Below are 27503 nucleotides of genomic sequence, written 5' to 3' on the forward strand. Positions count from 1 at the left end.
AAGTGAGATCCTTTAGTAAAGATAGTATTTGTCTCTCTCTGCCTGACTTATTTCACTTAGCATAATGTCCTCTAGTTCTATTCCATGATGTTGTGAATGACAGAATTTCTTTCTTTTGTAGGGCTGTATAATCTTCGTATATGTGTGTGAGAGTGTGTGTGTGTGTGTGTGTATTTGATGAACACTTAGATTGCTTCCATATCTTGGCTGTTGTAAATAAAGCTGGGATGAATATGGGAGTGCAAATATCTTTTTGATGTACCAATTTCAATTGTTTTGGGTATATACCCAGAAATAGGATTGTTAGATTGTAGCGTAGTTGTATTTTTAGATTTTTGAGGAACCTTCATACTATTTTCAGTAATGGTAGTACTAATTTACATTCCCACCAACAGTGCAGAAGGGTTGCCTTTTCTCCACATCCTTGCCAACACTTGTTATCATTTATCTGTTTGAAAATAGTCATTCTACATGGAGGGAAGCAACACATACTGGGGTCTGTTGGGGGTTGGGATGGGGCAGGGAGAGCATCAGAAGAATGGCTAATGGATGCTGTGCTTAATGCCTAGGTGATGGGAGATATTTGAAGCAAACCAACATGGCACATGTTTACCTATGTAACACACCTGCACATCCTGCACATGTACTCCTGAACTTGAAGAAGAAAAACAGGAAAATAGCCATTCTAACAGGCATGAACCTCATTGTGGTTTTAATTTGCATTTCCCTGAGAATTAGAAATATTGTTGAGATTATTTGTTTGTTTGTTTTGAGACAGGGTCTTGCTCTTTAGTTCAGGCTGGAGTGCAGTGGCATGATCATGTCTCACTGTAACCTTGAACTCTTGGGCTCAGTGATCCTCCTGCCTCAGCCTCCCAAGTAGCTAGGACTACAGGTGTGTTGCACCATGCCTGGCTTTTTAATTTTTTAGTATAGAGAGGGTCTTGCTATTTTGCCCAGGCTTGCCTAGAACTCCTGGCCTCAAGTGACCTTCTGCCTCAGCCTCTTAAAGCATTGAGATTACAGGCATGAGCCACTATGCTGGGCTGGGATTGATTACAGGCATGAGCCACTGTGATGGGCTGGGAAATTTATTTATTTATTTTTTTTGTATCTCTGTTGGCCATTCATATCTCTTTTTTGAAGAAAGTATGTCTATTCAGATCCTTTGCCTATTTTTTAATCAATTTGTTTTCTTACTATTTGGTTGTTTGAATTTTTTATATATTTTGAATATTAGCCTCTTAACAGATGTATGGTTTGCAGATATTTTCTCCCAATCCATCGGTTGTCTTTTCACTCTATTATGTGCTTGGTTGTACAGACACTTTTTAGTTTGATGTAGTCCTATTTGTCTATTTTTATTTTTGTTGCCTGTGCTTTTGGAGTCCTATCCAAGAAATCATTGCCAAGACCATTTTATGGAGATTTTCTCTTATAGTTTCTTCTAGTAGCTTTACAGTTTCAGGTCTTAGGCTTAGGCCTTTATATCCATTTTGAGTTGATTTTTATATATAGTGTGAGATAAGAGTATAGTTTCTTTCTTCTGCAGGTAGATAGCCAGTTTTTCCAACACTATTTAAAGAGACTATCCTCTCTTCATTGTGTGTTCTTGGACCCTTTGTCAAAAATCAATTGACTGTTAATACTTGGATTTACTTCTGGGCTTTCTATCCTGTTCCATTCATTGATGCTTCTCTTTTTATGTCAGTACCATGCTGTTTTGATTAGAGTAGCTTTATAATATATTTTGGAATGAGGAAATGTAATGTCTGCAGCTTTGTTCTTTTTGCTCAAGATTGCTTTGGCTATTAGGTCTTTTTTGTTTCATATCAATTTTAGGATTTTTCTCTATTTCTGTGAAAAAATGACATTGAAATTTTTGACAGGAATTGCATTAACTCTATAGATGGCTTTGGATAGTATGGACATTTTAACATTACTAAGTCTTTCAGTACACAAACATGGGATATCTTTTCATTTATTTGTTTCTTCTTCAGTTTTTAAAATCCATGTCTTATAGTTTCCAGTGTATAGATCTTTCACCTCTTTGGTTAGATTTATTCCTAAGTATTTTTTTATGCTTTTGTAAATGGAATTATTTTCTTAATTTCTTTTTGGATAATTTATTGTCAAAGTATAGAAATGCTAAGAGCAATTTATCTTTAAATGTAAATACTCACTTGAGTGTCTTAAGTAATGGTATACATGAAATCATGGGTCTGATCAAGTTATATTTTTTCTGTATTTTTTTCCCTAAAATTAATAAATAACAAAATGAGAAAATATTCATCCTTGCACCACCTTAAAGTATTTTGCCTACCATTTACAAACACTGGACATACTTTTGGAACATGCTAGTCTAAATCAGCAGCAAGAACAATTTAGAGACTAATTTATTGTTTTAAACAATGTACATTTTTCCTTCTTTTCCCTCAGATGAATTTCTCCACTAGAGGAGAAAATGGCAAATTCCTTCAGCAGAAATATTCCAATTCATAAAATACTCATTCCATAGGCAGAGTGGTCCATGGATTTAGAGCACCCTCCTATAGACAGCCTGCCTAAATTGGATTCATTCTCTCCCTTTAAACAAATGTAAATTGGGCTCCACGGCCTTCTGTGCTTCAGGTTTCTCATCTGTTAAATAGTTTCCATAATGATTTAATTAATTAAAAGATGGGACTTGTCTAGACTGAGTCAGGAACATACTAGATACTCAGTAGAACCCATTCATTTCCATATGTAAAGGAATACTATTAGTTTTATTATTATTATTATTATTATTATTTGAGAAGGAGTCTCGCTCTGCAACCAAGGCTGGAGTGCAGTGATGCAATCTCAGCTCACTGCAACTTCCACTTCCCAGGTTCAAGTGACTCTCCCGCCTCAGCCTCCTGAGTAGCTGGGAGTACAGGTGCATACCACCACACCCAGCTGATTTTTTTTTTTTGAGACGGAGTTTCGCTCTCGTTACCCAGGCTGGAGTGCAATGGTACGATCTCGGCTCATTGCTACCTCCGCCTCCTGGGTTCAGGCAATTCTCCTGCCTCAGCCTCCCGAGTAGCTGGGCTTACAGGTGCGCACCACCACACCCAGCTAATTTTTTTGTATTTTTAGTAGAGACGGGGTTTCACCATGTTGACCAGGATGGTCTTGATCTCTTGACCTTGTGATCCACCTGCCTCGGCCTCCCAAAGTGCTGGGATTACAGGCTTGAGCCACCGCGCCCGGCCACCCAGCTGATTTTTTGTGTTTTTAGTAGAGGTGGGGTTTCACTGTGTTAGCCAGGATGGTCTCAGTCTCCTGACCTCATGATCCACCTGCCTCGGCCTCCCAGAGTGCTGGGATTACAGCCATGAGCTATCATGCCTGGCCAATAACATTAGTTTTATTTTCTTACTTTGGGGATTGAGGGTTAGAGAAGGGTGTCTGCCATCCTGATTTTTATCCTTTTGTTAAAGTGGCCTAATAATGTTGATACTAACCAAAGAGGACTATTATAATGTTTTATTTACTCTTCTTCCCCATTAATCACTCGTTTTGGTGGCTGTTTCATATATTTTGTTTTTCCTTTATTTTCAAGGAGTTCGCTCTTTCTTTCTGTAATTTTACAGTATAGCTCATCAGGCAGGCCTGAGATTTTGTCAGAATACCTGAAAATCTCTGAACTGTTTTCTAGCAGACATGCATAATACAGTATAGAATAGTCTACCTAGTGTTTTTCATAAATGAATGTACATATGTTCTTCCTCTGCATGAGACTGAAAGTAACCCAGGCACACAATATCTTATTAATATTTAATATTAAGAAAAGTATACTAAGAAGATAACTCTCCTTCTGCCACTCAACATCTTGCCACCTAGTAGACACACAAATATTTCCTTGCTCTATCAGCCAAAAGGGTCTAGAAGCAACCACACCTCAGTAGCAGTGAGCACACTTGGCACCCACCTTTCAATTTCTAATACCATTCTCTAATGAAAGGAACCAAGAGTCTTTGAAAAAAAGAACTGATTCTGGGGACTCAGGAAGGAAATATATAAGATGAGCCTGGAGCATCTTATAGTGCCAGAAAGTAAGGACCTGCTCAAATAAACAGAACCCTATACCCATGGGAATATATTGAAGAGTAGCAAGAGCAAACTGAAAGAGCTCCCAAAGGCCAAAGCTAGGACAATTTGAGCAAGAAAGTAATACAGTATTGGGTTATATCCCAAAGAGTAAAAGAAATATTCATAAACCTATATTGATATAACTTATTAAATAAATAAGTAGGGGAGAATACATAAATCTCCTGTGCAGAATTCCCATTAGCTTCTATAGCTACTGTGCCCTCAAGGAGGGAGAACATAACTCCCTACAAGTGTGAGCTGTGCTTATTGACTTCCGTCTTAATAGTACCGTGTAGAAAGGGGCGGGGGGGAGGAAACTCTGAATTGCAGAAACCTATCACAACTTCAGCCATGTTATCAAGGTCAACATTGACAATGATAAGTGATAATATGTATCCTTGATACGATTTGATAAAAATGGCATTTTTTAATTTGTGGTTTTCCTATTGAAAACATATAACCGTAATCTAATCATAAGGCAAACATCAGATAGATCTTAGTTGAGGGATATTCTACAAAATGCCTGACCAGTCAGTACTCCTGAAAACTGTCAAGAGTATCTAAACCAAGGAAAACCTGAAATCTACAGCCAAGAGTCTCAGGAGACATAAGGACTAAATATAATGGGGTATCCTGGATGGGATCCAGAACAGGGAAAAAAACAAAAAAAACTATATGAAAACTAAGGACATCTGAATAAAGTGTGGACTTTGGTTAATAATAATGTATCAATATTGATTAATATTTATGACAAATGTGCCATACTAAAGTCAGGCGTTACTAATGGGAAACTGAGTGTAGAATGTATAGGAATTATCTGTGCTGACTTCACAAGTTTTCTGTCAATTTAGATCTGTTCTAAAACAAAAAGTTTTATTTAAAAAATTGAAACCATCTTTTAAGGCCTATTTGAAATGCTACATCCTCTATAAAGCCTTTTTTTAATCCCATCTTCTTCCCATCCCATATATGGAGTGTCCTATATCTCCCACCTCAGGCTTTCCTAATTGGATATACTATCTTTTACCTTTGACTTCGCACAGAATTTTTATTTGTAATTCTCTTAACTCTTAGTACAATGTTTTGTGTCTTTGTTTTATTGTTCTAATGAGGTCTTCTACAGTGTTTTTAGCCCAACCCAGTGAATGTCTGCTGCCTTAGACCACTCAGCCATCCTGACACCCTACACAGTGAGTGTCAATACAACGTTTTGTAGTTAGTCACATAAATTAGTACAGGATGCATGATGTTGGTTGATGCAAATGCTGTTTTTTACCTTGTATTGGTAGACAGAGAGTCTGAACACTCTAGTTTGTACCTTTCTAGAAAGGTTGTTTTTTTCCCCCTTTTTTTTCAGTGACAGGAATCATGAGCATTTTTCACTTAATCTCAGTTCTGCTTTTAGATATTCATATCTCAGAAATTTCATCACAGTATATGCTAGATCAGTCTCATCTCATTTAAATTAAAAGGTTGTAGTGTACAGGCAAAAACCATAGAGGCCATATTCATGGTCATAAACTGCCTTTTCTCTTCTCTACCTATTTTAGCAATAACATTCTTATTAGTTTGTTTCAACTAAAAATGACATAAAAATGACATAATGAATATTTTCCCTGCTAGTCTGGGAAAGAAAGGATGTGTTTGTTGGCTTTTGCCTGTCAGAGTCTTCTGCAATGTTTGCCTAGGGCATGCTTGCATTCCCATCAGCATCTCTGGCCTGCTGCACTTTAATCCCTATAGGGACAGCCTCTGGCTTTTATTACTGACAAGCAGTGCACTGTGCAGCCATAGGCACCATAATAGGAAACACCTTGGCCTGTCATAAATAGGTCTGGAGGAGTAGAAAGCACAGGCCTGATGAGGGTGTGTCCATAGCAAAGAGGCAAAGATGCGGCTGCCATATTGGAGTAAGTGCAGGCTTATGCCTGCTGTCTGCATTTCAGAAAATAACTGGCTGATTTTAAAGCTGCTTTCTGTATAAATAGCAGTGTTTTGGTTGCTTTTTGTTTTTGATTTAAATGAGAATAAAGCCATCTTAAAGAGATTATACTTTAAAGTATTTTGAGATGATCGATAAAGTGTTTTATATTTCTTATGTACTTTTAATTCTACCTGATCATTCCAATTCAAACCCAGTAGAGAACGAAAAACAGATATTTCACTAGAGTGGGAAATTAGGGAAAAAATAATCATGCAAAAAAACAAATGATTGTGTGTGTGTCTTTTAAAAGAATTATAATCGGCCGGGCATGATTGCTCACGCCTCTAATCCTAGCATTTTGGGAGGCCAAGACAGGTGCACATCACGAGGTCAGGAGATTGAGACCATCCTGGCCAACATGGTGAAACCCCATCTGTATTAAAAATACAAAAATTAGCCGGGCGTGATGGCATGCACGTGTAGTCCCAGGTACTCAGGAGGCTGAGGCAGAAGAATCGCTTGAACCAAGGAAGCGGAGGTTGCAGTGAGCAGAGATTGCACCACTGTGCTCCAGCCTGGTGACAGAGCAAGACTCGGTCTCAAAAAAAAAGAATTATAATCATATTGAATTACCCCAAATTATAAAGAAAAGTGCATTTATTATTAAGGTGACTTATGTTGTCTGGGCCTTTATATCAACTCTGAATTTTAGAAAAGGAATACATTCTTTGACCATAAAGGCTTTATTATATATTTGTTTTTTTTCAATCTGTAGGGAAAAAAATGAACTGCAATATTGATGATGATAGGCTTTATAGCAATAATTTAGGAAGACAATAAATTTCAAATTTGCAAGACAATAAATTTCAGTTTTTAGTAAAAAGATAAAATTATTTCATGAATGCTTTAAATATATATAGGTGTCATTTAATTATTTACAAGGAAGCCCATTTCACAGAAGAGGCTAAGGACTGTAATTCTATTAAAAGAATACTTAAAAATTAAGATGGGTTTAGGAAAACTAAAGTCTTGATTTTTCTTTTTTTTTTTCTGAGCACTTTGGCCAGAGCTATTTATAAATCAGGTACTCAATCAATTTGTTGACTGGGTCCTCCAGTATTTCAAATAAGTTTCAACAATATGCTGTGATAAGCATGAAACCTATTAACACTCCTTGGTATATATTTTGATTTTCTGTTCTTTGTTTTCTTAATCTTTTTTTTTTTTTTTTTTTTGAGACGGAGTTTTGCTCTTGTTACCCAGGCTGGAGTGCAATGGCGCCATCTTGGCTCACCGCAACCTCTGCCTCCTAGGTTGAGGCAATTCTCCTGCCTCAGCCTCCTGAGTAGCTGGGATTACAGGCACGTGCCACCATGCCCAGCTAATTTTTTGTATTTTTAGTAGAGACGGGGTTTCACCATGTTGACCAGGATGGTCTCGATCTCTTGACCTAGTGATCCACCTGCCTCGGCCTCCCAAAGTGCTGGGATTACAGGCTTGAGCCACCACGCCCGGCTTGTTTTCTTAATCTTATATTGCCAATATGGTCTCTAACATAATGGTAGGTGACAATTGGGTTTTGATAAATTATAAGGAATCTTCTACTGGAAATATGCCTGTTTCTTTATTGCACATCAGGAAAAAATTACTTTATACCAGAAGATACTATTTGGGCCTAAATCTTAATTTTTCTATCTAGTGTTAATACAGTAGAAAGGCTAAAGGATATACAGAAGAAAAGAAAAAAGATGAAGAGCTTGCATCATTATAGACTGAATCATCAGTCACTACATAAGGGGGATTTGTTCTTTCAAAAGTAGAATTCAGCTGGATGTGGTGGCTCACGCCTGTAATCCCAGCACTTTGGGAGGCCAAGGCAGGCAGAACACAATGAAGCCAGGAGTTCAAGACCAGCCTGGCCAACAAGGCAAAACCTGGTCTGTACTAAAAATACAAAAATTAACTGGGCATGGTGGTGCATATCTGTAATCCCAGCTGCTAGGGAGGCTGAGGCAGAAGAATCACTTGAACCCAGGAGATAGAGGTTGCAATGAATGGAGATGGCACCACTGCACTCCGCCTGGGTGATAGAGTGAGACTCCATCTCAAAAAAAAAAAAAAATAGAATTCATGAGAAAAATTACTTGTTGCTATTTAGCCTTATTTTTAAACATTTCAACATATTGTCTGTTTGATACATATGAACAGTCTGACAACAACTCATTGGGAAACACCAGTATTTACCTTACCTTCTAATGTTAGGCATGATTCTAGGTATTTTCTCATTTCTCACACCTTAAATCTCTAATTTAGTCCCAGAAACAGTATACTACATGTCAAAACATTTTTTTTTGAGACAAGTTCTCACTCTGTGAACCAGGCCGGAGTGCCACTACACCCAGAGTCAAAACATTTTTAAAGATGAAAACCTAATGCTCAGTTAAACTTTTCTAAGATCTATGTGCTTCTAAATAGGTGTAAAGATTTCTGGTTGTTATATTGGTGAGGAAGATAGAGAAACAGAAGAAAAAGTGTTTATTCTCTGGTTGTATTTTCAAAATATATCCAAATAATATTTTTAAAATGTATTTAGTGAGCACTAGATTTCAAAATAGCAAGAGCAATTTTAGCAACGTATAATTCCTAGAAAGGAATCCTCCTATAGTACAGAAGAAAAAGTGTTTATTCTCTGGTTGTATTTTCAAAATATATCCAAATAATATTTTTAAAATGTATTTAGTGAGCACTAGATTTCAAAATAGCAAGAGCAATTTCAGCAACGTATAATTCCTAGAAAGGAGTCCTCCTATAGTACCTCTTGTTTTGCCTTCTTTGTTCTCTAAGTCATGTCAGGATGAGAGCATAACTGACCTGGCCCTAGCTCCTAGGAGCATGTACCTTCTAACATATGCACAACAGTAAACTGAAGGATAATAGGGTTAGTGGGATGAGGAAACCAAGAGACTAAAGCAGATCTGAGAATCTGAACTGCAGAGGATTTGGAAGGGAAGGAACCTTAGTGGGAAGCAGGCAACAGATAGAGAAGATATAGGATAAACCCAGGGAAGGTGTAAGCAGATTCACAATTTTAATATTAGCCTATCAGTAAGAAGTTGTGTTGGAGGTCTGTTTTCTTAGTAGGGGCAAAGTGTCAAGGGAAGATTCACTTGTGGATAGGGTGGAGAATGAAGGCGTAAGGAAAGAAAGGTAGAGAGAAAGTGAAAGGATGTGTTCGGCACTGTGAGGCAAAGAAAGAGAAGAGTTGGAGAAGGAGGGGGGTCAAGCTTTCCTTAGCTGGAGGCAGACTGACCAATGCACGTTGCTGCCCTTTCCACTGCAGGGTTCATATGGTGAAATCTGGGTAGACTGAACCTTTGGGACAGCCTTGAAGTAAAAAAAGAAATCCCAGACAGGTCCGCTGGAGGGTGTAAATGTTTATGGAAGGGCAGTAAACTGTAGAGCTGGAAGAGAAGGTATAGAGTTGACTGGAGAGGGATTTATGGATGGTATATTTCATGAGGCTTAAGTCTTCTTTAGCACTAATAGCTGGCGCCAGCTTCACCTGTTGCCCCCTTGAATCATGCCCTGGTAGCACTGGATGTAGGTCCAACTGCTGAGCCATCCGCTAAGAATCGGCTGCCTGGGAATGAGGAAGGTGGTTGATGAGCTCTGAGGCAGCAAAGTACAAACTGGAATGGGGTGAACAGAGACTGTCAGAATAAATACAGGCTGATTTGCTCTAATATATCATATAGGTAATTATTAGATGCTGGAAGAGTACAATGGAATGGAATAGAAGATGAAAAATGTGAACTTTTATCTTGATTGCACTTTAAATCTAAATTCTGAGGAGCTTAGCAATTCCTCTTCGGGATATAAATCTGCCCTACAGTGGAGCTGTGACCTTGGATAATTAAATTAATTTGGCCTCCCTGAGCCTTTGTTTTCCCTGTAAATAAGGACTAACATAATCTACCTCAGGATTGTGTTGAAAATTAAGTGAAAACTTTCATAAAGTATGTAGTGTGGTAGGCACACATGATAGATACTGTGGCCTATCCTTAGGAAGGATGAGAACTGAAACTATTTTTAAACTTAAAAGGTCAGTTTATATGCTGCCTTATTGGTAACCCAGTGCAATTGGAGCTTGAATCAACAGGCTTGGAAGAAAGCTTACAGAGTGTGCCTTTGAAATCCTGATACCCAGTCATGGTGATTTATGAGACCTTACCAGCTTGCATATGTGATGGCCCACTGAGTTTGTTTACTTCAGTTTTAGCTCAGTTACCTAGCACTCTCTGATAGCCTGTTTTTTATTTACACTCTTGCTGACCACTTTATTATGATTTCTTTGAAAGAATATGAAGACAGCCATAAAAAACTTTTACTAGAGTTGTGAGGGTCTCCTGTAGGTCTTCACTTCACTGTGTCTAAACATCAGTCCGTTGCTTGTGCTTTGCTCTTCTCTCACCCTGGATGACCTTCAAGCCTCTTCCAAATGATTTTTCTGATTCCCTAAAATACTGAAATCGTGAATAACAGAAGTGTCAAGCAGTGATCAATATCAAGACAGTAGTTGTCTCTTCCTGGGGAAACTAGAAGCAAAAATCAAACATAGACCCCTGTAATCATTGCATAGATTAAAAATGGCAGTGCAGCTGAGAAACAGAGGAATGAACGACAAAAACCCTAAACCTATTTCGAGCCCCAGGATGAGGTCCTTGTCATGAGTCTGACGCTAGCTATAGCTAGCAAGAGAAGGAATTCCCTAGCAGTGTAGTTGTTACAAGGGTTGAAAATGAGTCATTTTGCAGGTGATTGATCCCCTTCCATTTTCCACTTGCTGTCAGCCACAGAGGAGTCAGACTTAGGTCTGCTTAATAGAAGTTTCTTTTCTTCTTTTTTTTTTTTTTAATTTCAGAAAGCCTTAGAAAGAGACTTGTGTGACCTAACAATGCACAGAAAAGTTAAGGCGACCCAGAACAAAAACAGTTTGTTACTTTTGTCAAAGTTTCTATCTTGTGGCAAATACAAACTTTCTGTTGCTAAACATATGACCCTGATTTGGGTCTTTATTGACGTCATCACTTTTTTTTTTGTCCTGAGATGGAGTCTTGCTCTGTCGCTCAGGCTGGAGTGCAGTGGCATGATCTTGGCTCACTGCAGTCTCTGCCTCCTGGATTCAAGTGATTCTCCTGCTTCAGCCTCCCAAGTAGCGAGGATTACAGATGCATGACCATGCCCAGCTAATTTTTGTGTTTTTAGTAAAGAGGGGTTTCATCATGTTTGCCAGCTGGTCTCAAACTCCTGGCTTCAAGTGATCTGCCCACCTCAGCTTACCAAAGTGCTGGGATTACAGGTGTGGGCCACCACACCCGGCATATCTGGCCAACATCATCACTTTTGAAAGAAAGTTTTAGTTTGGTGACTTTATTATTTGTATTTGATCCTTGTCCATTTTTCTCTAGATCTGGTACTACTTTCAGGTGGAAAACATCAGGAGGTTTTTTGTTTTGTTTTGTTTTGTTTGAAATGGTGTCTCACTCTGTTGCCCAGGCGGTGCAGTCTCGGCTCACTGCAACCTCTGCCTCCCAGGCTCAAGCAGTTCTCCTGTCTCAGCCTCCCGAGTAGCTAGGACTACAGGTGCATGCCACCACGCCCAGCTAATTTTTGTATTTTTAGGAGAAATGGGGTTTCACCATGTTAGCCAGGATGGTCTCAATCTCTTAACCTCACTATCCACACACCTGAGCCTCCCAAAGTGCTGGGATTACAGGTGTGAGCCACCACACCTGGCCCATTAGGAGGTTTTTATTTTGTACCTTTTGGCTGTACACAACCACAACCCAGTCTTTAGGTTTTCACTGAGGAATTTTTATTTTAATCCAATTATTGTATGACATGTATCTGGCTCCAAATGTTCTTATAGGTGAAATGAGACTTTTTATGTATCTGTATTCAAACACTTAGGTAGGTAGGTAGGTAGGTAGATAGATGATAGATAGATAGCAAAATATATGGAAATACCACTGAAAATACAGCCAGCCATATAATATAAGCCTGTTGTGTGTTAATGAGTGATAGGGTAATACATAATGTTCCTGTCCTGTGGAGGAGTTCAGAGTGTATTCAAAACAGGACCAGAATGGTCCCAGAAAGAGTGCTCCTTAAGATGAAACTTGAACACTGAAGATTTATATAGGCATCTAATGAGGGAAGAGGTAGTCTTTCAGGGGTTAGGTAAGGCAGAGTAGGATGGGATACTCATGTAGATGAGCTTTATTGTATGTTTGTTGGAGAGGAGGGTAGTGGGCATTCTGGAGGAGCGAGTCTCTCTGGAACAGAGGATGTGACTATAGGACCAGAGGCAGATGTGAGAATTGTAGACTGAGGCCATACCGTAGACTGCCTTCAATGCCAGGCCAAACCATTTGCACCTTGTGGTCCTATAATTCATGAAGAACTCTTACATTTGACTATTAGGAAAATATTTTGAAGAAACTAAAATAAAGAGATTTTAGAAGGATAAATCTGGTGGTAGTGTGCAGGATGGATTATATCAAGGGGAAACTGTACTGAGAGTAAGAAGAAACTGTTAGGGAATTAGATGTAAAAGTGCTTAAAAAAAGGTGGGGGTACTGAAATAGGATAGCCATGGAAAGAGAGGAATGGGTAGGAGAAAGATTGTACATGGAAGTGTGACAGCATGCATAAGACTTGGAAGGGCCACAAACAGAGGAAAGCATGAAACTCTAAACCCAGATAATAGAAAGAATTATAGTTGGAAAATCATGAAGAAAAGCCAGCTGGGTGTTGAGGGAGGCTGGACAAATATGACAGTTACGTTTTTAGACATATAATTGAGGTGAGGCTATGTATCTAAGTGGAAACGCCCTATAAGCTTTCAGTTGTCAAGACTGGATTTCTGGTAAAAAGTCAGGATTTTACTTGGGTGTTGTCTGTAAAGTTGATAGCTAAGACCTTAAGGCACATCTGTGAAATGGGAGTGACAGTTCTCATAAAGGTTATTATTAGAAATAAATGATGGAATCCCAGGAGAGTACACAGGACTCTCCTTGACACATAGCAGACCCTCAATAAATATTGGGTTTTATTCTTTTTTATTATGGGTTTTAGGAAACAACGATTTTATGAATTATTAGAACTGTATTTGGGAAGCTGTAAAAACTATCTGCATGATGTGTTTTCTTAGTACCCCAAATGGAAGTTCATGTGTTCTAATTCACATACATGCTTCCCTAGCTGTTAGGAAAAGATGATAGCTCATGTTTAGCTGTTGATCACTGTTTGTAAGGCTTTTAGTATTTTTTACATACATGGTTAAGGATCTTAATCCTTGAGCCATATTTTGTTCTCATTTGTTTGTGTCCAGAGTCAATTAAATTTAAGGAATTTATAAAGAGCTTCTTTGGAAGAATGATATTAACTCAGTATATTAAAACTACATTCACCCATAGTGTAATAGACTTACCAACATGGAAGAAATCTAGGAGGGGCAGACAGTTATTCATGAAGAGTTGTAGTACACCTGTCTGCATCTCTGTACATTTGTCAGGTCACTGCATTCTGAGAAAATTATGCCAGTTTGAAATCTTCAAAAGCATTCTGAGCTGGTATCTGTGATTCTGATAGTTCAGACAAACCGTTGGTTCCATAAGCTGTTAGGAAGATATTGTAGGAATTTTAATGCAACTGTTTTAATCAGATGTTTTCCTTTAATAAGTTTCAGTGCTTCTGGTCATAATATAATTTATTAGCTCTTGACACATGGCACTGCTGGATCACCTACCTTAACTCTGATTCCCTCCTCACAACCCAGTTACCTTAAGTAACATGCTGCATATTTCATTGCTAGTAAGAGAGGCAGGGCCAAGATTTGAACTTACATGAAACCAACTAGAGAGACCTATGCTCTACACTCTTTTACATCTCATAATTCTTGTACACTACTAACTTGTTGCAAATGAAAAAGTTTCATTATCATACCACTTTTAGTTGTTGTACTATTATTGCCTTCAGTAAAGTCATCATTTCTAAAATGTTTTAGTAAAACAGTACTTTAGAAAAAATATCTCCAACTATGAATACTAGAGTCTAAATTTGGTTCTATTATGTGGCTTGAATGAGGAATTTTCTTAGGCTTTCACATTCCAATCTATTGGACTATTCTAAAAGCATTTTAAAAGAATTTGATGGATGTACTCTATTCTAATATAATGATTTTCAAGTGTTTGAAAATTACTGCTTAGGCAAAACTAAACTCTCTCACAGCTTTTTTTATCCTGAACTCTGTGAAGAACTTGGGGGACAGGAGGCAAAATGCCTTTGAAGAGTAAAAAGTACAAAATTTCCTATGTTTATATGTTCTGCTCTTGCCTCACAGGACTCTTCTTTCTCCTTATATACCCTCCTTAGGTCCGTACCTCCCCCAGTCTTCTCCGTCTTAGCAGATGGCACCAATGTCCGTCCAAGCCATTGATTATACCAGAAGTCTGGGAGTTGATTCTTTTCATTTCTTCACTTCTGTTGTCCAATTCTTCAAGTCTTGTCAGTTGTTTCTCAAGCACTTTTGCAAACTATCCTCTACAGAGACAACTTTAAAAAATGTAAATCACATCCTATCATTCCCTGCTCAGAACCTTCCAATGGTATCTTCACACCCTCTGGAAGGCTTACCAAGACCCACATGATGTTGCCTTTACCTGCCTCTATTCTCATTCTGTATACCTGTCCTCCCTCAGGCTGGCTGTGTTCCTCAGGCTTTGCTGAGAGTGCTGTGCACCAAATCTGGTTGGCTTATTCTAGGTGTTCAAGTCTCTTCTCAAATACCACCTTCTCAGTGCAGTTTTTCCTTACGATTTAATTTTATAGTCCCCCATCAATGTATGTTACCCTCTTTTCCTTCATTGAGAGTGTTTGTCATTTTTTTTTGTCTGCTTGTTTATTGTCTTTTTGTCCCAGAAGTTCAAGGTTTACATGAACAGGGAACTTGTCCGTTTTGTTCATTACTGTATCCCCTATGCTGGCATATACTATTCAATAAGTATTTGTTGAGCGCCTGAGTAAATAACCATTCTAAAAAACTCTGATGTTTAAAGCCCTTTGTTTTCTACCAGAATTTTATTGGGAACCCTAGTATTTTTGTTTGTATTTGTTTGTTAATAAATATCAAGGGTTCAGTAGTAAGATATGTATTACAGGTCCTGGCAGAGCTTTGAATATGCTAACATCCACAGTCTCCAAAAGGATCAGCACTGTATCAACAATTTATTTGACAGTGGGAGTTTTTGAGAATTATCCCATGAGGCTGCTGTTCTTTACAACACATTCTGGGAAATGCTGCCTTAGGCAAAAACCTATCATATTAGAATTGGGGTAAAGGGCACAATACTGACCATAAGGTGGCAGATTCCTATGGAGTATTAAAAAAAGAATAGGCTGACAATCAAGGGCTCAGGAAAAAAAAACCCTAAGAAACAGTGGCAAAAGGACACAAAAAGAATACAGCAATTGACACTATTCAGTTTTGTGCAAACAGCTATACCTACTTGGTTGGATTTTTCCATCTCTGTCAGCTGACATGGTACTTACAGCCTAGAATGAGCATACGAAAGGTATTTGTTGGCTATTTGATGATGACTGACAGGCTCCCAAGACCACCATAGATAAGTAAATTGAGTTTGATTTATTTAAAAATTAGGTCCATGTAACAAACTACACCTATCCCCTTAAATTTATAAAAATAAGACAAAAAAGGACTATTTAAAATACTTTACAGAACTTTGTATGACAAAGAATTAAAATAATAATACCTAAAAGAATACTTTATCATTTTATCACCTAAAGTCCTTTCTTACTATTTTTGGAGATAGAGTCCCTCTCTGTTGCCCTGGTTGGATCTTGGCTACCTAGCACTCTGTGATAGCCTATTTTTTATTTACACTATCTTGTAAATATAGTGGCATGATCTTGGCTCACTGCAACTTCCGCCTCCCAGGCTCAAGCGATACTCCTGCCTCAGCCTCCCGAGTAGCTGGGATTACACTCATGCTACACCACATCCAGCTACTTTTTGTATTTTTAGTAGAGATGGGGTTTTGCCATGTTGCCCAGGCTGATCTTGAACTCCTGAACTCAGACAGTCCGCCAGCCTCAGCCTCCCAAAGTGGTAGGATTACAGACATGAGCCACCGTACCTGGCAAACCTAAAGGCTTTTCACAACTAGGAATTTACTGAATATTGTATTATATAAACATTGGATAAATGTATCCTATTTTCTGCGAAATAATGGTGGAACTCTTTGAAAGGGTAAAAATGACATTTTACCATACATAACTACACCTGAGATTCTTGCTTTGCATTTATCTTTGGGTAAAGTTAAGCAAATCTGGAATTGAAATAATTTGATAACATCAGCTAACATTATTCAAAGTTAGATTTCTGAGGTATAATTTATATAAGATTTACTTTTTAGAGGTATAATTGAATGCATTTTCACAAATTATGCAATTAGATAACCACCACCATAATCTAGATATATATGTGTAATTATAATATATGTAATATATAATATAGGATATTTCCACCACCCAAAAAGTTTTCTCTTGCTTTTTATAGCATTCTCCGAAACCCACTCCCAGTACTGATCGTCCCTGTAGTTTTGCCTTGCCAGAATGAATAATATATTAAAGATATAGCCTTTTGTGAATGGCTTCTTTCACTTATCATAATACTTTTAGGATTCATCTGTGTTATTGCATCTACTAGTAATTTATTTTATTGCTTTTTAGTATTTCATTTTTTTCCAGTATGTTATTTTATGGATGTACCACAATTTATTTACCCATTCACCAGTTGACTGATACCTGAACTGTTTCCAGGTGTCTGCTATTATAAATAGAGTTGCTATAAACATTTGCATATAGTTCTTTATATGGACATATGTTTTCATTTCTCATGGGTAGATACTTAGGAGTGGGATTAGTGGGTCATATGGTCAATCTACTCTTTAACTCTGTAAGAAACTGTCAAACTGTTTTCCAAAGTTTCTATACCATTTTACTTTCTCACTAGCAATGTATGAGAATTTAATTTGCTCGGTCTCCAGGCCAGCATTTTGTATTGTTTGCATTTTCATTTTATCCATTCTAGTAAGTATGTAGTATGACATCTCATTGTGGTTTTACTTTTTGTTTTCCTAATGTGTAATGATGGTTATGCATCTTTTCACATGCTTGTTGATCTTTTTGATTCTTTTGAAGTGTTTGTTCAAACCTTTGACCATCTTTTCACTGGATTGTCTTACTCTGTTGTAAGAATTTTTTAAAAATATATTCTGGATGCAAGTCCTTTATCAGATATGTATTTTATACATATTCCCTTCCCAGTCTGTGGCTTGTTGTTCTGTTTTCTTAACAGTTTCTTTCAAAGAGTAATTTGATGAAGTCCAATTTATCATTTTCTTTTATGCTTCATGCTTTTCTGGTTTAAGAAATCTTTGTCTAACACAAGATCACAAATATTTTCTACTGTGTTTTCTTCTTTAGTTTTAGATTTTACACTTAGTTCTATGATTCATTTCAAGTAGATGTTAGTGTGGTGCAGGATAAAGGTTTCTTGTTTTGTAAGTGGATGCCCAATTGTTCAAGTATTATTTGTTGAAAGGAATACCATTTCTCTTTTGAATTATAGCTCAAATTTTATTACTTAAAATTATTCTAAGATCCACATATTAAAGTGATGTGTGTAAAAGTTTAAATATGTATTTCTAGAAGCATGCCTATTTGAACTAGTTATTATTACTTTTGAGGACAGATATTCTCTTTGTTTAAATTGTTTTCACAAAGCATTACCACGAAGTGCAGAGGGGACATTAGTAGCTATTTTATGGTGACTATGGTATTCACTTAGGCCAGTTTGAGTGAATTGGAGATGCTAATTTTCTCTATAAGGAGAAAATAATTTTTCATACAAGATTATTTTTGTGGAGGCTTCATTTATGTGAAGTTTGTGCACCCATTTATTGCCATGATTATTCTTCAGTGAAACAAAAGTCTGTGGTAGATTTGCTGCTACTGGTTTTAGCTAAATTGACTAAATAGTTATAAACATACAAAACTCTGTCTCTACCATATATGAATTCAAGCTGTATCAACAATTATAGACTACTATGCTAACATTTAATAAGAGAGTTAGCCCAGGTAGAAGAGAAATATAAATACAGTCATCCGATCAGTCCCATGTTATTTCAGCTTCAAGGAACCTCTCAGCAAAAATGATTTCCTTTCTCCATAAATGTTGCAGGTGTTTCCTATTTTAAATAAGACTTAAAAAAAAAATTAAAATCAGATTATTTAGAGATTGATTCTTAGCTTCTTCAGATGATTATTTGGTTTTTAAAAAATCAACCTGGAGTTCCTCTTAATTTCAAATCTCCATAACACTTAGATGTTTTCATTTACTGAAAGGTGATGGCTCTCCAGGAATAGTCGTTTCTTAAATCAAATGCAGATCCATTATCACTAGAGGGCAGTAAATACAAACCGATTTAGTGGATTTACTTGCAGTAAGGCTATTTTCAGAATACTAGCATTAATCAAACAAAGTCTAGTTTTTAAAATATGAAAATAGATGTAACATTCTGTTATATAAAATATTGGTTATAAGTCAATTCCAGATTACTGTTTGCCTCTAAAATATTTTTAAGGCATTTGAAAGCAAAGGGAGACTGAGAAACACTAGTTTTCTGTAGCTATTCTGTTTAGTATTTGAAGTTTAACTTTGCCTCAGAATTTTTCAAGGGACATTTAAAAATTGGATTTGCATTTGTTCAAGCTGAAAAGTACTGGATATATGAGAGACCCCTTTTATAGATTTGCTTATTGTTTAATAACAACTACCAGAACTTTTAATTCTAAGGAGAAAAAGGTGTAAAATAAATGTAGATTGATTATAGGATAAAATATTTTCCAGTGATGTAAGTCCTACAGAAAACAATGCTATTGCCCGGAACATTCCTTATGTTGGAGAAGTCTAAGAACTAATATACTTATTTTAAATAATATTTCTTAAATATTTTAAACACAATAATATAATGTACAGCTTAGAATTGATTATGTTAACAGACCTATTATGTAAACTCTAGGCTAAATATAAAACAATGCCTGAAATAGTTTTATGGCAATTTAGAGTACTCTGAAACCAAATTGCCTAGGTTCAAATCCTGGTCTGTTACTACTGGCTTTGTGACCTTGAGCAAGACACTTGACCTCTCTGAGCCTTAGTTTCCCCTAATTGAGTTTTCTTTTTCTCTATTTAAAAATGAGGCTTTTCTTTCTGGACCTATGTTACAAAGTCAGTAATGCCAGCATGTGTTAATGTGTCAACAGTTCAACTCTATCAGCAGAATTTCAAATATCCTGAAATAGTTGAAAAAAATCGTTAATTGCTTGAGTAAGGACTGAGAAAACAAGGAATAGCAGAGAAATGGCCTCTAGAAATTTTGAGGGGTATTACTAGGAAAAGGCTGAAAAAGAGAACTAACTGAACAGTATAGGAATTTTTTGTTTTCTTTTTTGAGACAAGGTCTTGCTCTGTCACTCAGGCGGAAGTACAGTGGTACAGTCGTAGCTCACTGTAGCCTTAAATTCCTGGCCTCAAGTCATCAGTCCTCCCAGCTCAGCACCTCCGACCACCCACCTCACATTTCAGTAGTATCTAGAACTACAAGCAAGTGCCACATGCATGACAATTTTCAAATTTTTTGTAGAGACAGTGGTTTCTCTATGTTGCCCAGGCTGGTCTCAACCTCTTGGCCTCTAGAGATCCTCCTGCCTTGACCTCCCAAAATGTTGGGATTACAGGCATGAGCCACTGCACCAGGCCAGGAAACTATTTTTTCTATTTCAACAAACACACTCGCATATCTGCATATAAAATCATTTGGGCGTTTGAGAGTGGTGGGTTACAGGTAAGAAACCTGAGCTCTAGCTGTAACGCTGCCCTTCAAGCTGTGCTGTCAGAACTTTTCTGGACCTCAGTTCCTTGTCTGAATGTGTTGTCATTATTACATCTGCATTGTTGGCAACTGTATCTTGTACACATAGCATTCCCAAACATAAGCGTGTCTCACTATATGATAGGGCTGCCTATATGTGGGAACCTGCTTCCTCACTAAACTAGTTGGTAGAATCCATCCTGCCAAGAGATTTGACCACGGTGATAGTAACCATGATTCATTAATTCAAGGCACTCTAAAGTCAGCAAAAAGATCGAGGATAAACAAATTCACTTCTAGATTCATACTGTTTATCATAGTTTGCATCAGCCTAATTATATGATGAGCTATCATATAACTAACATTAAGAACAAGGACTGGGTTTGCATTTCAATCCTGTCACCTGTGTGCAAGTTATTCAATATTTAAGAAGGTTCATCTTTTCATGTAAAAATAGGGATAATATTTATCTTATCAGGATGTTGCCAAGACTAGAAATAAGGTATATAAAGTTCTTTGTGCATAGTAGGTACCTAATAAATGTTGTAACTTATTACAGTTTCTTCATTAAATTTGAGAGAAGCCAAGTCCAACTATAAGAATTGTATTTCTCTGGCTCTCTTCAAATTTCTCTTTTAAATCATCTAGATTCTCTCTGCAGATAGCAGCTACAGTGGCAATAGGAAGGACATTCTAGTCTCCTAGAAATGGAGACTAGAGAAAATGACATGAATTTTCATTTGTCTCAGTTTTTTCAAAAAAATATATATTTTTTTGAGATGGAGTTTCGCTCCTGTTATGCAGGCTGGAGTGCAATGGTGCGATCTCGGCTCACCGCAACCTCCGCCTCCTGGGTTCAGGCAATTCTCCTGCCTCAGCCTACTGAGTAGCTGGGATTACAGGCACGCGCCACCATGCCCAGCTAATTTTTTGTATTTTTAGTAGAGACGGGGTTTCACCAAGTTGACCAGGATGGTCTCAATCTCTTGATCCACCTGCCTTGGCCTCCCAAAGTGCTGGGATTACAGGCGTGAGCCACCGTGCCCGGCCTCAAAAAGATTTCTTATTCCCTAGAAATGTGGAAACTTTCCTTGGTACTTTTTACTTGATATGATTAAATAATCTCCCTTATTGCAGCAAATTAGGGACTTACAGTTGAATCCTTTCACATCTACCACCTATCAGAGTGCCTGGCACATAATAGTTTCTCAGATAGAAGTCTGTAGAATGACCGTACCATCACTCACATTCAGCAGGGAAAAGAGGCCGTGGATATTAGAGAGAAGGGAAACTATGTGTGCATCTGCATAATTTTTTTAAGACAAGGAGTATTATTCTACTATATGTAATTTGTTTTAAATGTTTTTGATGATTTTGCTGAGGGTGAAAACCCTTGTTTTTTCCTGTCACCTACAGTCAGTATAAAAATACTGATGTTTTGCTTCTGCATCAGCCAGTAATCCTTTTGTGGCTACAGTACACTACCCTGAGAAACTCAGGGACATAATAAGATATCTTTCTGGCTTCAAAGATCCTCCACCCTGGAAGAGGAGGTGAAGTTGAAGACAGTTGAAAAAATTAGAACAGTGATTCTTAACACTAGGGAACATTCAGGACATTTCAGGAGATAGTGATTGGGGAGTACTCCTGGTGCTTGGTGGAAAGAGGCCAGGGAGGCTAGATGTCCTGGGATACATGGGACAGTCTTTCACCAGGGAGGTTTGCTGTGTGTCCCACACAACTTCCAAAACGTTCCAGCAGCTATTCATTTAGGTAAAAAACAAAATGCACTTATAATTCTCTGAGCCTAGAACCCAACTACTTTTTATCTATAAATATTAAATATTTTTACATGGTTTTGATCCACACCACATTTTCTAATAATGTAGCAACAGTATATATCGTGGGAACATTGCACTTCGTTATGTTTGATACCTTTCAAAGAGTCATTCAACATTTCGGGCAAAAAAAAATCATTCTTGTAACATAACACCCCTGTATTCATTTTCATTGCTACTGTTACTTTTGTGGTAATTCTTTACATAAGAGAAATCATAGCAAACCCTTAGATAACACTTACTGTTCTAAGCGCCTTATGTATATGCACTAATTTAATCGTCACAACAACCCTGTAAGGTGGAAACTATTATTAGTCTCATTTTCCATATGAGTAAACTGAAGCATGGGAAATTTAAATAACTTGCTCAAGGTCACACAGCTAATCAGTGATAGTTGATAGTAAGATCTAAGTTTTTGACTATTTTAAAAGGTAGTTGTGTACAAATATTTATATTTTGTAGTATTTGATAGAAATTACTCTTTTTTCTTCTTTTACTGATGAGCCATTATACTGATTTTAAAAAAAATCTATGTAGGGAGTATTTAGCCTATACTACAGTACAGTATTATGTAGGAAGTGTATTTAGGAATTTGATCTCAGGATAAATACTTGTTTTAAAAAGTAAAAAGTAACTGAGTTTTAAGTTTGTCAAAGAATAAAATTGACTGATGGATGCATTTTTTTCTTAAAAAAGCAGGGGAAGGCAATGAGCCTGACTGCAGAGTGTAATTTGCATTTAAATGACAAATGGCAAGTGGTATGACACTTCCACCTGTTCTTCAGGAAGCCACACCAAGCATGCTCTTGCCTTGGGGCCTTTGTTCTTGGCCACTCCTCACTTGAATTTCTCTTCTCTACCCTACATCCCATCCCCCCATCCACATGGCTTGTTCCCTTTCTTCAGGTCTCCTGGTTTACGTCATCTCATCAAAGAGGCTTTCCATGATCATCTTATAGGAACCTCTATCTGTAATCCTTATCCTTTCTCTCCATTGTACTTATCACCCCATGACGTATTATGTATTTATTAACTTAGTTGTGGAACATAAGTTGCAGGCGAGGAAGCTTTGTTTTGTTTACTCTATGTCCCCAGCATCCAAGGCAGTGCCTGGCATAGAGTAGGAGCTTAATAAATATTCAATGAAGGGGCAGATGTAGAATAGTTAGAATTTGGAAACAGACTGGAATAATTGGTCCTAAGATATACTGACTTAGAAAACCAGTTTGAGGTTGGCAGAGTAGGAGGATATTTTAGGCCGAGAATTTAGTAAGATAGAGATGGGATTGTCAGCTGTATGGTAAAGATGGAGGAATACTAGTCTTTCAGGAAGAGAGCAAGTGTAATAGAGCAGCTGAAAATAGGTTTATCGTTGGGGATTAGAGTCAGATATGGCAGTCTGAAATTTACAGAGGAATGTGGATGTGATGAAGCAGGCATTCCTAGCTTTGAAGTAACGGGCTGCAGCTGGATTTGAGGAAAATTGATCTGGCAGTAGAGCTCAGTATGAGAGTAGAAGGGGAAAAGCCAGGAGTAAGAAGATGAGCTAAGAAGCAATTTTATAGTGTTTTGGCCCTGAGATGTGGAGTGCTGTGATGCAGTTGAAAGGAAATATAACATATATATATTTTTTAAAAAAACAAGTGATTGAACCAGGAAATTTTTTTAAATGTTGGCATAATAGAATTATAATCATAATCATCATTGTCCCTGTCATCTTTACCATCTGATACCTGTTTCATGTGGTTGCAGCCCAGTGGTAGCTATCTGAAAGCTGAACTGGATGGATGGCTAAGATGGCTTCTTCCCTCTCAGGTCTGGCTCTGGGCTGGGGTGGCTGGCATGGCTGAAGACTGGCCAGGCGTGTGTGCTCTTTCTTGTGCAAGCACTCTCTTGAACTCGTTCTCTTCACTGTCTATGAAGTTAACTTGGACTTCTTATAGCATAGCCTCTCATAGTAGTCAGACTTTTTTTTTTTAACCAAGTGGCTTAGGGATCCCAATAGCACATTCAAAGACAGCAGGATGAGAGCTGCAAGATTTCTAATGGCTTAGCCTCAGCAGTCATGCAGCATCACTTGTTGGTTGCACAAGCCAACCCAGATTCAATGTAGGACAGCGTGGCTCATTATGAGTATCTTTGGAGACTAGCTGCCACAGTAATCCATTTTACAGATGAGGAAGCTGACACACTAAAAAGATTGACAGTGATTGTGCATAAAAGATTTAAACTTGCAATTCTTGTTCTTAGTACTGGAGTGAACCTGGGAAAATCATTTTTTCTCTCTAAGTCTCACTTTATGTGGAAATGAGGAGTTAGAGGGGGTGATACTAAAGTTATTTTCTATTTTTCTCAGTCTTTTAAGTATTTGGATTGAGATGATGGGACGGGTAATGGTAATGAACATACCAAAAGAAACAGCCTTGGATAAAAGATATGGCTTGCTTAACAAAGTTGAATGAATGAAGGTGATGCCATGTAGGGGAACATGCTGAGTTACTCAAGGATTCAGCTAGATGGGTTATATTAAACACCTGACAGTGTCTGACTCACATGAAACACCTGTTGAATGGTAAGAAAGAGTCACAGATTCCATCTGAAATACTGGAAGAAATATGGGCTCACTGACTGAAATGGAAGTAATTATGCTAAGAACTACTTTAAATAGAAAAATGTCTCACAATTTTGAATAAGTTTGTCATGACTAGCAGGGCATTCAAGAGGAGAATCTTATATTTGGAAATAGGGCAATAAAGTTCAAGTTAGAAATGGTCATCGTAGAGTGTGGGCCTGGGACAGAGTCTCTGTGGAGAACTCAAGTTGGGGGATTCATGGAAGAAGGCAAAAGTCAGAGAAGTGAAAAGAAAACTGAAGAAGTTCAGGATCTTGGGAGTTGAGGGAGAGTAGTAGTAATGATGGAACATGTGGAACACTTCTGAGAAGTAGGGAGACCAGGGAAAAGGAGGACCTTAGTATTCCTCTGGGGATAGTTTTAGTGGAGTGTTGGAGTTTTAATTTCTTCCTTTTGTAGAGGAGTAAGAGTGATGGAAAAGAGCACAACAGACGTGAACAGCAGCAGAGGACTGTAGTAGCAAAGGTACAGTAGAAACTCAGAGAGACAAAGTGTTACAGGAGTGCTCACCAGAGAGCATGCTCTCTATGACAGACATACCTCATATGGAAATAGTTAAATGGCAGGAAGACTGCAGAGTAACTGCACCAGCCAGTCGAAGCACAGAGTAGTAAGCACAGACTTTGAGATGGAGAGAAGGAAGAATGCACAGAATTGTATGCTAAAATAGACTAAAACCTAGTTTTTCCTCATTTCTCATTCACAAGACCTCTTTCGTATTAAAGTTACAGCGTAATACTACACCAAACCAAATAGAAAATACTGTTTTTCTCAGAAGAACTTTGATTTCTCATTTAACCCTCTTCATAAAATGTCTGATTACTCTTGAACTCAATTCTGGGTTCCTAAGGGCCAATCATTCCTTTCTTAACTTCATGTACAGTTATTAAAATGTTCTCCTCGGGCTGGGAGCAGTGGTTCATGCTTGCAATTCCAGCACTTTGAGAGGCCAAGGCAGGCGGATCACCTGAGGTCAGGAGTTGTAGACCAGCATGGGCAACATGGTGAAACCCCATTTCTATGAAAAACACAACAATTAGCTGGTAATGGTGGTGGGTGCCTGTAATCCCAGCTACTCAAGGCTGAGGCAGGAGAATTACTTGAACTCAGGAGGCAGAGGTTGCAGTGAGCCAAGATTACGCCACTGCACTCCAGCCTGGGCAACAAAGCGTGACTCCATCTCAAAAATAAATAAAATGTTCTCTTCTGATCAAAATACAGATCCTGAGTTCTATATACAAACACAACATTCCTTATGCATACACAGTGCCCTAGCTTTCAGATTCCCCACCCCACCCTGCTCAGAATTATAAGTGGTCCCTACACCTAGATTTTGATGGTTTTAGAGCTCAGTCACACATAACAATAGAAACAAAAGTAGCTGAGAGCAGCCCTGCCACACAGGTGAGGGAATGTCATTGCCACCTATAAATTCTGGAAATCAGTCGTACTGTTTAATCCCTATGCTTTTATGCTGGATGAGGGGAGAACTATGGTTATTTCTACATCACCAGGGAGCCACTTGTTTTGGATTTCATAGAGGAAGGCAATTAAAATGCTCGATTGCCATTTTCAGAGCAGTTCTTATTTGGAAGGAAGGGAAGCCAGAGGATATTAAAATTCATAGAAAATGCCCTCCAAAAGGATGGGCAATTCTTTAAGAATGAACTACGAATTTTGAGGAGTTTTATGGTCATTATTCATCACTGCAAGAGGGAAGCCCCATTCATCTTTTCTCATGTTGGCCTCAGAGCTGCAGGGATATCATTATTCAATGGCGTTTGTGGGGTGAGGAGAAAGCCTCCTCCCCAGAGGCTGGCCCTTGCCAACCAATCCCAAAGCAGCCTGCACCAAGGCCACACCCCCTCCTCTTATAGGCTGAGAGCTGGAATGCGATTGGTGCAGAGTTGGGCTTTTATGGGAGGGGTTTCTTGTCACTCTTCCCGGCTTCCCTGCAGTTCCTTATTTGGTAGCTTTTAACAGAAGTAGTCTTTCTTGCAACTAAGCATCTTGACATACATTATTCATTAAGTCCTGGTGTTCCGGAGAGAAAGATGCAGACCCTTAGATCTTTAGATTTTCCTTTGTCACATGGATTTTCTTTATTCAGAATAGCGGTTAAATTTTGTGCCATTCTGGAGTCTTACAAATGGCATGTATTCGATGGGAAGACGACTGGATGGGATTTAATGCGAGGCTTTCTTATGTATACTTAATTACCAAAAATCTTTAAACACTCATACGCTGCGTGACTGGTGGAGGTTGTTAAGCTATCAAGATTTTGAAGCTAAATACGTTTTAGAACTTGCTGTATATATACATAAAATCAATCAAAAATGCCTGAAGCAAACTATTTACTGTCAGTGTCTTGGGGCTACATAAAGGTAAGATTTATTTAGCTTTTGAAAACTCCTTACTCTGATTACATAACTGATAGTTTTAACAAATGACAGTGGAGTCTAAGCTTTCTAAGTAGTTTTGTATTCTTTCCTTACACATGAACTAGGAAGAAATATGCATTAATAGTGGTCAAGATAAGATATAACTTTCATTAGTTGTAGTTTGCATGTTAAAATAGCTTTTAAGATATGCAGTAGTTCTTCTGTTTGTTATATGGTATATGTTTGAATTGTGCTTGAAAATGTATGGTAGTTAAAGACATTCATTGCAAATAAATTACTGGGTGAAATTACTTATACTGATTTATGGATTTCAGTTGGTATGTTACACATAAGGTTTATAAAATTAATTTGTGGCTGTTTCTAAAAATCTGTACTACTTGAATCTGATGAGGAATAGATTTTTTGTACCTTTAGCTATAAAGCTCTAGATGACATTAAATATTGACATTACTTATGATTTAAGTGATATTTTATTAGAATAAAAACTTGATTATTATACTTGCAAAACCAAATAAAGTTTTTATTACACTGTTAGTTTTATGGAGCTCAAGAAATGAATTAATAAACAATTTA

The 27503-nt window shown here is 37.7% G+C and overlaps 1 protein-coding gene across 17 annotated transcripts in view; it reads left to right on the forward strand.

Annotated features, from left to right (window-relative positions):
• The window catches only part of PDE4D (phosphodiesterase 4D), a 1594380-nt gene that overhangs the window by 1535621 nt on the left and 31256 nt on the right, over positions 1-27503 (forward strand). The window contains exon 1 of one of the 17 annotated variants that reach the window (XM_008992025.5): positions 506-26912. The exons of the other annotated variants lie outside the window; for them this stretch is intronic. Within the exon in view, the coding sequence (XP_008990273.1) occupies positions 26865-26912 (48 nt within the window). The 5' untranslated portion in view covers positions 506-26864. Of the gene's footprint in view, positions 1-505; positions 26913-27503 lie in introns of those variants that run through there. 17 annotated transcript variants of the gene reach the window in all.

Source organism: Callithrix jacchus, chromosome 2, assembly GCF_049354715.1.
Source record: "Callithrix jacchus isolate 240 chromosome 2, calJac240_pri, whole genome shotgun sequence".
NCBI lineage: Eukaryota > Metazoa > Chordata > Mammalia > Primates > Cebidae > Callithrix > Callithrix jacchus.